The 15,270-nt window shown below is 43.0% G+C and overlaps 1 protein-coding gene across 2 annotated transcripts in view; it reads left to right on the top strand.

Annotated features, from left to right (window-relative positions):
• TRPM3 (transient receptor potential cation channel subfamily M member 3) overlaps window positions 1-15,270 on the top strand; it is a 212,994-nt gene that overhangs the window by 180,468 nt on the left and 17,256 nt on the right. For both annotated transcript variants that reach the window (XM_088475711.1, XM_088475710.1), the window contains 2 exons: window positions 7,745-7,895; window positions 11,248-11,447. In XM_088475711.1, the coding sequence (XP_088331837.1) occupies window positions 7,745-7,895; window positions 11,248-11,447 (351 nt within the window). The remainder of the gene's footprint in view (window positions 1-7,744; window positions 7,896-11,247; window positions 11,448-15,270) is intronic.

Raw genomic sequence — 15,270 nt, 5'->3', positions numbered from 1 at the left:
GGCACTGAGGAGGGGGGACTACTACTGGGGGCACTGCAGAGGGGGGACTACTACTGGGGGAACTGCAGACGGGGAACTACTACTGGGGGCACTGCAGAGGGGGGAATACTACTGGGGGCACTGCGGAAGGGGGACTGCTACTGGGGGCACTGCAGAGGGGGGACTACTACTGGAGGCACTGCAGAGGGGGGACTACTACTGGGGGCGCTGCAGAGGGGGATGCCCAAAGCATATTCTTGCATCTGGCCCCACCACTCTCTAGTTTGGCGACTGCTGGCGGTGACTTTGCTTGCCCAGGGTTTTTTGGCTGTTGAGGGGTGGTGTTTCTGGGTGTTGGTTGCCTGGAGAGGGGGGTTAGCTGCTCAGTAATGTGGCTGTGGGAGGATGGTTTACCTGGGGTACCCCATTAGTGGTGTGACCATGGGTGTTGGTTGCCCGGAGCATAGGTGCTCTGTAATGCTGTCCCGGGGGAAGGGGGGGGGTCTGGCTCCTACACTTTCATCCTGGCTCCTAGATTTTAGAAAAATTTGTCAAGCCCTGGTTTAATTAATGACATGGACAACAGGTTGAATTTGTTAAAGCATTACTTTTGGACACAACTAATTACATAAAGGACTATGAATGGCCTTTCTCATACAGTAGTTTGGGAGAAGGTGTTCAGTTTCCCACCCTACAGGCCCTTCCCCATGCATCTGTTTCTTCTGAAGGGCAATTCTGACATCAGCTAGTACTAAGGCCAAGGGTTGTTGAGCAGAGGTGCTACTTTACTATTCTCAAATATAAAATATTATTAAATAAGGGTATTTCTTCAACCGTTATACAACATATATATATTAGTAATAAGAAATACTTATTTATAGTGCTAATACAGTACAAAAGTAATTGTGAAATGTAAAAAAATAAAAAAAATTGTGATGAATCCCTTGTCCTAATGTGGTTGCATTTGCTACAGATGTAAAGCATTGAGAAATATAGAGTTCAGGTCTAACATATTTCTTTCTGATAGCGAACATCACCAGGCTATGACCTTTGGGTATACAGTATATACCCAGCTGCTTGAATTCCACTTTAACACATAATTGTAACATGATTTTACCTTTCCAGTTTTAAAATTCTGTTCATACCATATAGCATGTGATTTTACCATAGCAAACATTAAACATGGAAGTAAAACATAACTACATTCATTGTGAACCATTACAAGATTACATCATTACATTAAATTACCCTCTTTCAAAACAAAGTTTGTGCGGCCAACTGCATGCTGTAAATGTGAGCATGAACTGAGGCAGACAGATGCAGCAAATGTTGTGTTGTGCCCCAACCACTACAGCAGTGTCTTAAATAAGCTTTATTACAGAAATGTAATAATAAAGGTTGTACTATTGAAAGGTTAAAAACATACTTGTTATCTCTTCTAAATTTGCTAAGAAAATATACCTGCTGTTGAGTAAGGATCAAAATAACTCAGTTTATTGACTAATTACACCACATTGAATATTACTAATTATTACTGCTTAAAATAGATTCCATCCTGACTGATGCTTAAATACAACTGGGGCTGGCACTACCATTACTTATGTATTCATTTAATTACCAGTTTTTTATGTAGCAAGCTCATATTCCGCAGCACTTTACAGAGAGTATTTTAGTCATTCACATCAGTCTGTCCCAGTGGAGCTTGCAATCTATATATCCTAACACACTAGGCTTGGTCTATTTGTCATCATCCAGTCAACCTACCAATATGTTTTTGGAGTATGGGAGGAAACCGTAGCACTCATAGGAAACCCACACAAACACAGAAGAACACTCAAACTATACACTTATTGGCCATCACCATTAATTGAATTCATGACTTTAGCCATTTGTCAAACCTAGGTGGTTGCTCAGGGTGCCAATGGTTAGGGGCACCTTAAATATAGAACAAGTAACTTTAAAATAACTTTTCTCATCTAGTGATTTCAATGCCCCACACAAACTGCTGTCCACTGAAATGAAGGCGAAGCAACCTATAGGGGTGTATTTACTAAACTGAGAGTTTAGAAGTGGAGATGTTGCCCATAGCAACCAATTAATTTCTAGCTTATATCTTCTACAAGGTGCTAGATAAATGTTAAGTAGAATCTGATTGGTTGCTATGGGCAATATCTCCACTTCTAAAAACTATCACTTTAGTAAATATACCCCATAGTGCAGTGATTCCCAAACTTTTTTGAATCACGGTGCCCTAGAGTATCAGCATTGTTTTCACGGCACCCCTAATCCAAAAGTTTGTTATTGAGAAACTCAGGAAAAATTGTAGCAAAGTAGTAAAGTGAAGTATATTGTGCTCACCTGTCATCCTTAGGTTCAGTTATGTGGTGGTGGACAGGTTTGCACTTCTATTTGTTCACATATTGACATTACATTGACTATAAATAATTTGATTTGGTGCTGGGCCACCAACCTGAGGCACCCCTGCAAGTGTCCAAGGCACCCCAGGGTGCCACAGCGCACAGTTTGGGAACTACTGCCATAGTGTATTATTTGTGAAGGTGGTGGTGGTAACTATTATTCTAACTGCTTATCACGTTAGTCCTAACATGCGGAGTTCTCAGGTCTGAAGCTGGTTGAGTGATTTATTTTTTTCATCAGCAGTTCAGCTTCCTGCTCATAGTTTTGCTCCATCCATGTAGGACAGGCATTTATCTGGAATGCTCTGGTTTCCTCGTATGGCTCTTCTAACTGATGGTATAGTTGGTACTACTCTTGATAACTGGATTGCCTAATTAGATTTAGTTGCCACATTGCTTGTTTTCTTGTGTTTCTGACTGAACTTGTTGCTCAAGCTGAACTACCAGACTTTTCAAATGGCAGTTTTGTCAAATCGCTGGTTTTCAGTAGAGATGTGCGGTTCGGTTTTTCTAAAATACAAATACACCTGAACTTAGGGGTTCAGAGTCAAATCAAGTCCCAGTTAGGGAATCACTTTGGGGTTCAGAGTGGAATCAAGTCCCAGCTCGGGTCTGCTGTCAGTTTGGAACTCAGATTTAAAAGCTGAACTCAAGTTTTGGATTGAATGTACAGTAAACAGGTCCAAATGACATGAGGTAATCCAAAACTGATCCAAAACCGAATCCGAACCAAAACACTTGAGGGTGGTTTTGCCAAAACTAAAACGCGATGAGGAATTAGAACCAAAACCAAAACACAGGGGTCCGTGCACATCTCTAGTTTTCAGCACTATTTTAGGTGGTTTTCAAATATCCAGATTTACTATAGCCCAAACCACTGAAAAACCACCAGAAAATTGCTGTTTAACAAAACACTATGTGCCTGATTCACTATGGATCGCTATTGTGATAGCAGCTGCAAATACGCACACAGGTCTGCTGCAAAACTATGCTAATGGATGCAATTGCAAAGCCATCGCACAGCCAGCATAGAGACGCCCACTACCTCTATCTCACATCCGTAATACCTTGCAGTCAGGGCCGCAGAGAGCGCCACCGGGCCAAGATAAAGAGGGGGCATGGCCTAATTGTGGGAGGCATGGCCACACCCCCTTGAGAAGAAAAACAACCCAAAACACTTTTGCAGCGCCGCTCGCTGAGGAGGGGGCGCTCTGGGCCCCTCAGCCCGACGCAAAGACAGGGGGGGGCCAGGGGTGAGCGTGATCAGTGTGATCGCTCCCCCCCTCAGGCATAGGAGATTGCTTGCGGCTGCAGCCACAGCAGTTTCCCACTGCATCCCAGCACGCTGCTGCATGGGAAAGAGGAGGGAGGGGGTCGGGGCCGGACCCGGGCCCCCCTGGGCCCCTCTGGAAGCCCGGGCCCAGGTAAATTGTACCCGCTCCTCCCCCCTCTCGGCGCCCCTGCTTGCAGTCCTGCATATACCTGTACATCAGGAACATCAAATAACATTGGCCCCTCATGCACAATTACACAGGTCTGACCTTACTCAGAAATTGCTAACCACATTGTACGTAGTGAGTACTCCAGCTGCGTATACCATCGCAGTGGCTAATTTATGCACGCCCATGCAACGGCATTCAAACGGACAGGTTCGCCTGCGCTTCTCTGCGTTCACTTTTGCAGTTGCGACCCGTGATGTATCGGGCCCTATATTACCATCCCGATTTTTGGATTACAGATGGTTTTCCAACAATGGTTAGAAACCATCGACCATCGATGGTTGACCCTTTCATGGACAACCATAGTCTTACTAAATACATTGTTTGCTATGAATGGCTCAATCATGCCCTCTTTGTAGCTCTTCACAAACTTCTATTGCAGATTCACATTTATCATATGAGAACATCATATATGCTGAGGGAGATGATATTTTGGGTTTTTTAATCTTTCGTGATCCAATAATCTGAGGGTAGAATAGACATGGGCTCTTGTATAAATATATGTTCTTGACAAAGGTTGAATAAAACCGCAACATTGAAGTAGAGACATCTCTCTGTGATTCTGGTATAAGACCTGTGAGTGCTGCCATCATTTGTTGGAGTTATACATATATTTTAGATACGGTCTTATTTTAGAACAAATATTATTATTTCACAGACAGTTTTACTAGTAGCTTCTGATACTGCAGCAACACGCAACACACAACCAATTGATAGTTTCTAAACACCTGTCTTTTTTTTTATTATTAACAATACAACACACACATATTACATTAGTTATAACAATAAACATATGAATAGCTATTATAATTTATTATCACATATGACCATAAGATGTGGTGCTGTTGATCTCTAACAATTGATCAATATGTTTGGGAGTATAATTTGTACTGACATGCACTCTGCATATAGTAGTTTGTGCCCATGTGTTTTATTGCCCATGGAATAATATAGATAGTGCCTTTTAGAAAGCGCAATAAGTGCAGAAACGCGGCAGTAAACATCTGACACTGCTTTGCCTGACAGTGGAGCAATTCAGCAGCACTTTATACTCCAACTTTCTCCTGGGATTACTTACCAGCAGGGGACTTTGGAACTGATCCAGAAACAGACGCAATGCCGATATATTCACAGAACAAGCGATTGTTTGCTATTGCGCATGCGCAAATTCCACACTGCGTACATGCAGCGATTGCATCGCGATTACTCTCGTACACAGGACCCACTCACAAAGCGAATGACAGGTAGTCAGCGTTTGGGGGTAGGAAACGGGGGTTGGTTAGAAAAGCGCAGGTGTGTCTGAATGTTTCAATGCCGTTTCATGAACGTGCATAAATTAGGCATTGCGATCACCTTCGGAGCATGAGACCTCTCTGCGTGTTAGGAGAGCTGCAGTGTTTGCGGCTGGTCAGACTTGACTTACATGTTGCATGACTGCCCGATGTGTGTCGATGGTACCGATGTTTACACTGTTGAGCAATTGTGATCCGTGAGAGTATACAGTTGTGATTGCATTAGCCTAAATCTTTGAATCAGGCCCTTTGTTTTTACTGTATGTAGGTATGGACTGGCCCACAAGGGTACAGGGGAAATCCCCAGTGGGCCCCACCCTATTCCTCTAGGTGTCAGGTTCCTGACCTCAAATTATAGATTGTTACTCTAATAGATGGCCAATTGCCTAGAGGAGCAGAACCACTGAACATGGGGGCTTGGTTCCCTTCTATAGAAACTACTGTACACCAAGATTTGCCTAATGATTAGCCACGTGATAGATTGCAAGCTTACGAGCAGAGCCTTCCTACCTATATATCTGTGTGTTACTACCCAGTTTTGTCTAGCTATGTTTCCAATTGTAAAGCACAACGGAATATACTGCACTATATAAGAAACTGTTAATAAATAAATAATAAATAAATAAGTGTCTGTGGTGGCTGGCATGGGTCCCTACCACTGCATTTTCCCAGTGGGCCCTTCATGCCCCAGTCCGACACTGATTGTATGTGATGGTGCAATCCTGCATTCATGGGCTGGAGACACCAGATGGACTCACAAACCTGAGCCGCAGCGCTCCATAAGAGCACTCTCACAGACTATTGCTTTTACATCTCTTTGCATTTATTCATAAATATTTTGCAACTTCATATTACATTCTGCTGCTGCTCCGAGACTGTATTTACTAACTGATATGCTTTGTGCACCACATAACCCCCATATTCTCTGTGTTTATGCAAAGGAACCAAGCATTTATCTCCACTTCTCAGTATTAACTTTATATAATATATTATATTGTTTTTATGTGCTGTTTTAAATAAATTATTATCATCTGCGGTACATTGGAGATACTATTTCTTTATGCGCAGCTTTGTACTTTATGTCTGTCCCAAGTGTGAGAAGCTTCTCCTTTCACTTTAAACTAGCAGCTTGAATAAACATTACATGTGCGCACTTCTTAAACTTCCTGCGCCAAGGGCCAGTGTTGTTGTTGTCTATTCTCAGGATGGCATTAGTATAACTTGTCAGTGGCTTCCAGTGCAGCCTGGAGAGGGACTGTTGAATTTTATGAGTTTTTTGTGTGTAAACTCATTGTGTATGTAAAATAGAATTTCCTGGTATTTATTATTGATGTGAACACTGTGTTGTCTGCTGTGATACAGCAGTGCTATTTTCCCTTCATATATCCCTTGAAAATGGCTGCTGTGTGTTTATTTATCAACGAGCGGTATTTTGAACTTATCACACTTTTTGGTTTATTTAAAACTCTCCAGGGTGCAGTAGCTGTTATCTATCGCTGGCGAACACTAGGTCTCAGTGAACCCCCCTTCCTCTCTTCCTCCCGCTTCAGCCGGTGGCCCCCTCCCCCCACAGTGCACAGCAGCTGGCGGCTCTCACTTCCACCCTCACCCTTCATCAGCTGCCAGTCTCCCCCATCCTTCCTCCCGCAGCAGCAGCTGGTGGACCCCCCCTCCTGCATTAGCTGGCAGCCTTCCCCTTCTTCTCGCAGCAGCAGCTGGCAGCCCTCTTCTACCCCCCGCATCAGCTGGCAGCCCCCGCCTTCCTCCCACCCGCAGCAGCCAACTTGCTTCTTCCCTGCGAAGCAGTGGCAGCAGCCTTCCTCCGCAGCCCATCACACAGCAATGTGTTCTGGGCTGGATAGGGAGGTTGCTGCTGCTTCCGGGTAGGGATCCTAGAGGGGAGATAGCCGGGAAGATAGATGGCACATGCAATGATTTCAGGAAAAATAAAACAAACTTTGGGCCTTATTTATCAATGAGTTTTATCACTCACAACGAGTGATAAAACTCGCTGTGTATGATAAATGGTGCTCCAGCCAATCAGCTCCCAACTGTCATTTTTCAAACAGTTGACAGTTTGGAGCTGATTGGCTGGAGCACCATAATCATACGCGACAAGCTTTATCACTCGTTGCAAGTGATCAAACCCGTTGATAAATAAGGCTCTTTATTTGGCAGCGCTGTTTGGAAAGGGAAACAGCACAGCCAGGTTTTTTAACACTAGCGCTCGCCAGCGAGCGGCTCAATGATGAATTCAAGTTAAAAAAATTGGGCGAGCGCTTAAGCTAAATATCATTCAAGAAAAAAGTATTATGATAAGTGGAGCCCTTAAGCTGCCAATGAAATAGACAAAACACTTGCAAAAGTGTTGTACTTTCCCTGGGGCTCCCAGCGCATCCCTGGCATGGTAAATATTGGTATTACATCATTATGTAGACCCATAAGTCTTGCTATAAATTTGGGAAATCAACCCTCAAAAAATACTCTTACATCTGATCGAATATTACAGTATAAATATAAGACTCACTCTGTTTTCCTATTTGTTAATTCTTTCTAGCTCCTTGTGGATACAATGAGACTGGAGAAGATGGGAAATTAATTCAGTATCCTCCATGCAAGACCGGAGCATGGATTGTCCCTGCAATCATGGCCTGTTACCTTTTAGTTGCAAATATTCTTCTAGTAAACCTCCTGATAGCAGTATTTAAGTAAGTCTTTCATTTTGTTACTTTTGAAACCCTAACAGGAGTACAAGACCATGTATATCTTAGATGGGCAATTTATGTTGTGGCAAAACCTAAAAAGCTTAATTGTTATGGGAAATATATTTAAAAAAAGAGGTTTAATCTGGTTGTTCCAGTATAATGTAGGACCCATATTCTGGTGAACATAGCACACTGTAGGGGGTATATTTACTAAAGTGCGGGTTTTTAGAAGTGGAGATGTTGGCCATAGTAGAACTTCTAAAAACTTGCACTTTAGTACATATACCCCTAGAACTCATATTCTGGCAGGCACAGTACAATGTAGGAATAGTACAAATTAGAAAGCTAAAGTGCGCTAGTGTCTTATAATATTACTAGATATACTTCCCTCCTGGAGCAGAGGATTCGTTTTGTGAGTAGATAATTCTTTCACAAGTAGTGGTTCATCCAATACATGAAAAACAAAAAATTGATGCCACAACCATCGTGTAGTAGTTCTCACTTAAAAACATTTATTCATATCAAACAAATAAAAAGTGTACTTCCGGTAATATAAACCATACACTTATTCACAATAAAAAATAGGTGGGGAGTTACCAGAAGTCCCTTTCAAATGGGCCCGTAGTTGTAAAGTTGGAGGTTTCCGGACTACCTCAATGCAGGTCCCTTTGCTGGTCCTTCTGGATAATTTGTTTCCGTAGCGCTTCCTTCCTTCCACAAGGCATTGTGACAGGAAATGTACTGGTGTTGAACTTCCGGGTCACAAAATCTTAATTACTGTTAATTAGCTGGCAGCTTTCCTTGTGTCCTATAACGTCATTTCATCTAATAATTAAGTCCCAATGATTGTACCATATGAAAAGATATGATATCCAGCAGTCAAAAATCAGAAGCACAAGAAGTTCATCATATGTTACTTTTATAAATATTCTATTGCACTATTAAAAAATGGCTGCCGCTGCTCCATAATGACAGACAGAATTCTTATGAAACATGGCCGTGTGAGTTGGAAGCTCGACGGACGTCTGATGAAACCGGACGTCCTACTTGCGTTCCAGTCACCGGAAGTGCGTAATGCAACTACAAGGACCTAGGAAAGGACTCCAGGAAACCCCCTCCAAGTAGTGGTGGATTAGTAACATCAAAATATGAAGGACCGAATTAGAAAAGTTAACATTCAATAGGATTTTAAGAGTTAAAAGCCCTGAGATGATTACATCGTAAACCGAAAGTAAACATGATGCACTTCCGGTCCGGCAATTTTTGTAAATCTTTCATAAATTCCATATATATTAGCTATCTATATGATTTAGATTGCACAATCATTGGGACTTAGGCCCTCATTCAGAGCCGCTCGTTAGCGGCAGTACGCTCGTTCCGAGCGATGTTTGCACATCTGCGCATGCGTACGGTTTTTAGTACGCATGCGCGAACCAGTCAGTGTGGCCGAAAATCGTTGGTACGCACTATAGCGAGGGCCTGCTATTTTGAGTGACAGAATGAGGCATATGTGGGTGGTAACAGGGGAAGGAGCTTGAAAATGGGGAGTGGAGATCCGAACGCAGGCGTGCTTAAAGGTCAAAACGGGCGTTTTATGGGTGTGTATATTTAAAACAGCAGCGTCATTGACCACGTCACTGGGTTATTTTATAGCCAGAACTGCTCGCAAATTTGTGGTAGCAAACACCAACCACAAGAATAGCGAGCAGTTCATACGCTGGTCGATGTACTCGATTAATCTAATAAATAGCGGACATGACGTATGGTGCGAGCGGCCAGGGGGCGTTTTTAACAAATAAACGAGCGTATGTTTTGCTCGCTCGTTCAGACTTAGAGGTGTGAACAGACTGCAATGTGCGTACGGATCATTTGAATAGCCACCCCTTGTTTTTAAACGAACGACCACAAATAGCGAACGGCTCTGAATCAGGCCCTTAATTATTAGATGAAATAACATTATAGGACACAAGGGAAGCTGCCATCTAATTAACAGTAATTAAGATTGTGTGACCAGGAAGTTCAACACCAGAGAAGGTATATAAAGACACATCAGTACATTTCCTGTCACACTGAATTGAGGAAGGGAGGAAGCGCTCCCGAAACGCGTTGGCCACATGTGACAGGATTGATCAAAGTTATGAATTATCCAGAAGGACCAGCAAAGGGACCTGCATTGAGGTAGTCCGGAAACCTCCAACTTTACAACTACGGGCCCATTTGAAAGGGACTTCTGGTAATTCCCCACCTATTTTTTATTGTGGATAAGTGTATGGTTTATATTGCCGGAAGTACACTTTTTATTTGTTTGAATAAATGTTTTTAAGTGAGAAGTACTGCATGATGGTTGTGGCATAAATTTTTTGTTTTTCATGTATTGGATGAACCACTACTTGTGAAAGAATTATCTACTCACAAAATGAATCCTCTGCTTCAGGAGGGAAGTATATCTAGTAATATTATAAGACACTAGCGCACTTTAGCTTTCTAATTTGTACTTTTTCTAAGTTTGATAAGGTTCTAAGGGTAGAACCATTGTGATTGATAGTCTGCTGCTATATTACTGTCCAGGTGCCCAAGGTTGCTACTAAAATTATATTTCACATTACAATGTAGGACCCATAATTTAGTGGACTCACCACACTATAGGACACATATTCTAGTATACTCAACACACTGTAGGACACATATTCTTGTGGACTCAGCACAGTGTAGGATTCATATTCTGGTGGACACAGCACAGTGTAAGACACATATTCTGGTAGACACAGCACAATTTTGGATCCATATTCTGATGGACCCATATTCTGCTACTGCCCAGGGGCGGATTGGGCCACCGGGATCTTAGGGCAGCTCCTGCCAGATCCCCAGCTCCCTCCAGTGGCTTTCCAGGCAACAGCCCTCCTCTCTGTCCAGGCCTGGGACTCCAGTTACAGCATTCCCCCCTGATGGCGGCTCTGCCCATATTATACCAATTGCCCCTTTTTGCAATCACTTCAGGTCACCTCCCAGTCTCTACCATGAAATATACAGACATCACAAACTCCTACTCAAGAGTTAGCGATTCCATATGTAACTGTGGAAAACATTGCTCACAATGGTTCGCGCCTGCGCAGTGAGGGTATTCCAGACTTTTCAAGCAAGTGTAGTAGCAAAACACTGCTCAACTGTATCAATATCGGCACTGCATCCATCTGTAAAGCCTTAAAAATAAGGCATGATTTTAAATGGAATGAAAAATAAAACCCCTATATTGTACTATTGTCCAAAGAATGTGATTAGCAGCTTAAGCCAATTGTGCATGTGCCTATTCTTCCAGTCTGTAATTCACATCGTTATATCTTTTTCCCCACTCTAGTAACACATTCTTTGAAGTCAAGTCGATATCAAACCAGGTTTGGAAATTCCAGCGATACCAGCTGATCATGACATTTCATGAAAGGCCTGTCTTGCCACCACCATTGATTATTTTCAGCCATTTCACTATGATATGTAAACATCTTTGCTGTCGCTGGAGGAAACATGAAAGTGACCAAGATGAAAGAGACTATGGACTAAGTAAGACTCGTGTGCTATAATACACAGTACCTGTACACATTACAATAAGACAGCATATTCATACATATGGAGGCACTTCACTTAAACATTAACAACATTTTTGGTTGAAGATTGTTACCAATACTCCTACCATCTATTGCAGCTGCTGTGGAACTACACAAGCCAGCATGCACTGCCACCTTTTTGATATAACAGCATTCTAAAACTATGGCAGTGCATGCTGGAATATGTAGTTCCACAGCAGCTGGAGGGCCAAGATTGAAGACCCCTAATCTATTGTAACTTATTCAGGCCTTTAAACTTGGAGAAGTTTCAAAACATAAACTCTGCATTGAATGTTGTCAGTGTAGCTGATATAACAAGTCAGTGAGGCCACATATTCATCTGAATATAATATGTTTTCAGTACACACTGTTTATGTTTAAACTTATCCAGGCTGTCATGTCTGGAGTAGCACGAGTCATACCCTGGCATGGTGAATAGCTCATATTTACATGGGACACTAGGCATCGGATCTCCATTCATTTTCATTTCTTGCTTTAAATTCTCCTTTTAATCCATGGGCAGTTTCTTGAAAGCAGACTTATCGCATATTAAAATGTTATCCATTTTCAGCTAGTCCCAATGTGGCTATGAGATTTATTTATTTATCAAAACATTTTATATGATGGGCTTCAGTACTTGCTGCAAATATCGCTTTCTACTGCTGTGTTGGTGTGAAACAATTCATAAACAGCAATAGTAATGTATGCAGACTATAAAATGTATCACATAGCACATTAAGGTGTCGTTTCATTTATTTATTCATCTTTATTTATTAACGCAGCACTTAACAGAGAAAATGTTTAATTATTCACATCCGCCTCTGTCCCAGTGGATAATATAGACTACATATGTCACCACAGAAATAGCTCTTTCTTAATAATGGTATAAACTGTTACCACCCAGGGATTACTTACAGAGCTGATATTTTTGGCCAATGTCTTGCAACACAGGGTGAGTTTAAATTGTACATTGTGCTATAATGAGCAAAGGGGAACAACGTCGCAAGGGATAAACTGTTTCAGAATGGTGCCTGGTATTGTTAGGGCAGCAAAGTAAAGTTACCTCATTAGCTCATGTGATATATGTTATAATGATTACAGCTGTTGGCTCAAACATAAGGTCTGATTCAGACCCGTTCGCTAAGCTGCGAACGCATGGCATGGGTGATTATCGCACGTTTGCGCATGTGTATGCATCAAAGAGCGCATGCGCGAACCAGTCACTGCGTCCGGGAATCGTGCGCTCGTAGTACACAGACTGGACGCTACTTTGAGTGACAGATAGCGCTGTTTGTGGGTGGTAACAGGGGAAGGTGATTGTGAACGGGGGAGTGGTGCTGGGAACGCAGGCATGTCTGAGCATCAAAATGGAGTTTTATGGGTGTGTATAATTAGCAAAGAAGCGTCATTGTACACGTCACTTGATTGTATTTCAGCCTGCAGTGATCGCTGTGCTTGCGGCAGAGTAGGGTATAACTCAAGCAGTGTGCAGCTCCGATGGCTCTCATATCTATTGCCTAACCCTAACCCCCCGCTAAGTGCCTAAAGCTAAACACCCCGCCCCCGCAGCCTAAACCTATGTCTCCAGGGGGGGTGCCTAACCCTAACCCCCCACCCCATGGGTGCATAACCCTAACCCCCCCTTTCCCTACCCTAACCCTCCCGGGGGGGTGCTTAACCCTAAGTCCCCCAGGGAGCCCTTAAACCTAACTCTCCCCCCCCAGGCTGACCGCGCCCGGCTTTCTTTCAGTATTCCCGAGCGTCAGCTTCCCGGTATAGGTATAATGACAGGCGTCGGGATTTCGATGACTGTCATTAGTACCCTGCTGGGATTTGACAGTCGGGAAGTTGGCGGTCGGCATTTCGACCGTCGGCTTCCTGACTGCATCCCGTTTAGGTCTATGAGGCCTGTTAAAGTAGCAGAAGGTGAAAGATGTAGCAGAAGAAGATAGATGTGTAGCAGAGGAGGATAATGTGTAACAGAGGGTGATAGATGTAGCAGAGGAGGATAGTGTGTAGCAGAGGGTGATAGATGTATTAGAGGAGGATAGTGTGTAGCAGAGGAGGATAATGTGTAACAGAGGGTGATAGATGTAGCAGAGGAGGATAGTGTGTAGCAGAGGAGGATAATATGTAACAGAGGGTGATAGATGTAGCAGAGGAGGATAGTGTGTAGCAGAGGAGGATAATATGTAACAGAGGGTGATAGATGTAGCAACGGAGGATAGTGTGTAGCAGAGGAGGATAATATGTAACAGAGGGTGATAGATGTAGCAGAGGAGGATAGTGTGTAGCAGAGGAGGATAATATGTAACAGAGGGTGATAGATGTAGCAGAGGAGGATAGTGTGTAGCAGAGGAGGATAATATGTAACAGAGGGTGATAGATGTAGCAGAGGAGGATAGTGTGTAGCAGAGGAGGATAATATGTAACAGAGGGTGATAGATGTAGCAACGGAGGATAGTGTGTAGCAGAGGAGGATAATATGTAACAGAGGGTGATAGATGTAGCAGAGGAGGATAGTGTGTAGCAGAGGAGGATAATATGTAACAGAGGGTGATAGATGTAGCAGAGGAGGATAGTGTGTAGCAGAGGAGGATAATATGTAACAGAGGGTGATAGATGTAGCAGAGGAGGATAGTGTGTAACAGAGGGTGATAGTTGTAGCAGAGGAGGATAGTGTGTAACAGAGGGTGATAGTTGTAGCAGAGGAGGATAGTGTGTAGCAGAGGAGGATACTGTGTAACAGGGTGATAGATGTAGCAGAGGAGGATAGTGTGTAGCAGAGGAGGATAATGTGTAACAGGGTGATAGTTGTAGCAGAATGGATTCATGTGTAGCAGAGGAGGATAATGTGTAACAGGGTGATAGATGTAGCAGAGGAGGATAGTGTGTAGCAGAGGAGGATAATGTGTAACAGAGGGTGATAGTTGTAGCAGAATGGATTGATGTGTAGCAGAGGAGGATAATGTGTAACAGAGGGTAATAGTTGTAGCAGAGGAGGATAATGTGTAACCGAGGGTGATAGTTATAGCAGAATGGATTGATGTGTACCAGAGGAGGATAATGTGTAACAGAAGGTGATAGTTGTAGCAGAGGAGGATAGTGCGCAGCAGAGGAGGATAATGTGTAACAGAGGGTGATAGATGGAGCAGAGGAGGATAGTGTGTAGCAGAGGAGGATAGTGTGTAGCAGAGGAGGATAATGTGTAACAGAGGGTGATAGTTGTAGCAGAGGAGGATAGTGTGTAGCAGAGGAGGATAATGTGTAGCAGAGGAGGATAGTGTGTAGCAGAGGAGGATAATGTGTAACAGAGGGTGATAGATGTAGCAGAGGAGGATAGTGTGTAGCAGAGGAGGATAATGTGTAACAGATGGTGATAGAGGAGGATAAAAGGACAATGTGTAGCAGAGGGTGATAGATGTAGCAGAAAAGGACAGAGCTGAATGGAGTGTGATATAATCACATTTTCTAAAGTGATCCTGAGCAGAAGGCTTACATAAAAAGGGCTGTGCACATCAGATCGTCTACTGTGTAGTGAGATGGTTGTGTATAGATCCCCTTCACTGAATGTACTGGACATGACGTGGAATGAGGGCAGAAGTGCCGTTCCATGCCCTTACAGCGATGTTATTTTATCTCAACTGTAGTATCTGGTTACCAATAGTAGAAATTTATACTCTTGCGGGTTTGCTTTGCTCGCCACAGGTTACTATTCCCACTCTATGGGCCTGATTCAGCTTAGGACAGAATTGCAAAGATGCACACAAGCAGCTTTG

This window comes from Taudactylus pleione, unplaced genomic scaffold, assembly GCF_031769625.1.
Source record: "Taudactylus pleione unplaced genomic scaffold, aTauple2 ptg000177l, whole genome shotgun sequence".
NCBI classification, from domain to species: domain Eukaryota; kingdom Metazoa; phylum Chordata; class Amphibia; order Anura; family Myobatrachidae; genus Taudactylus; species Taudactylus pleione.
This window is presented reverse-complemented; position numbering and strand designations above follow the sequence as displayed.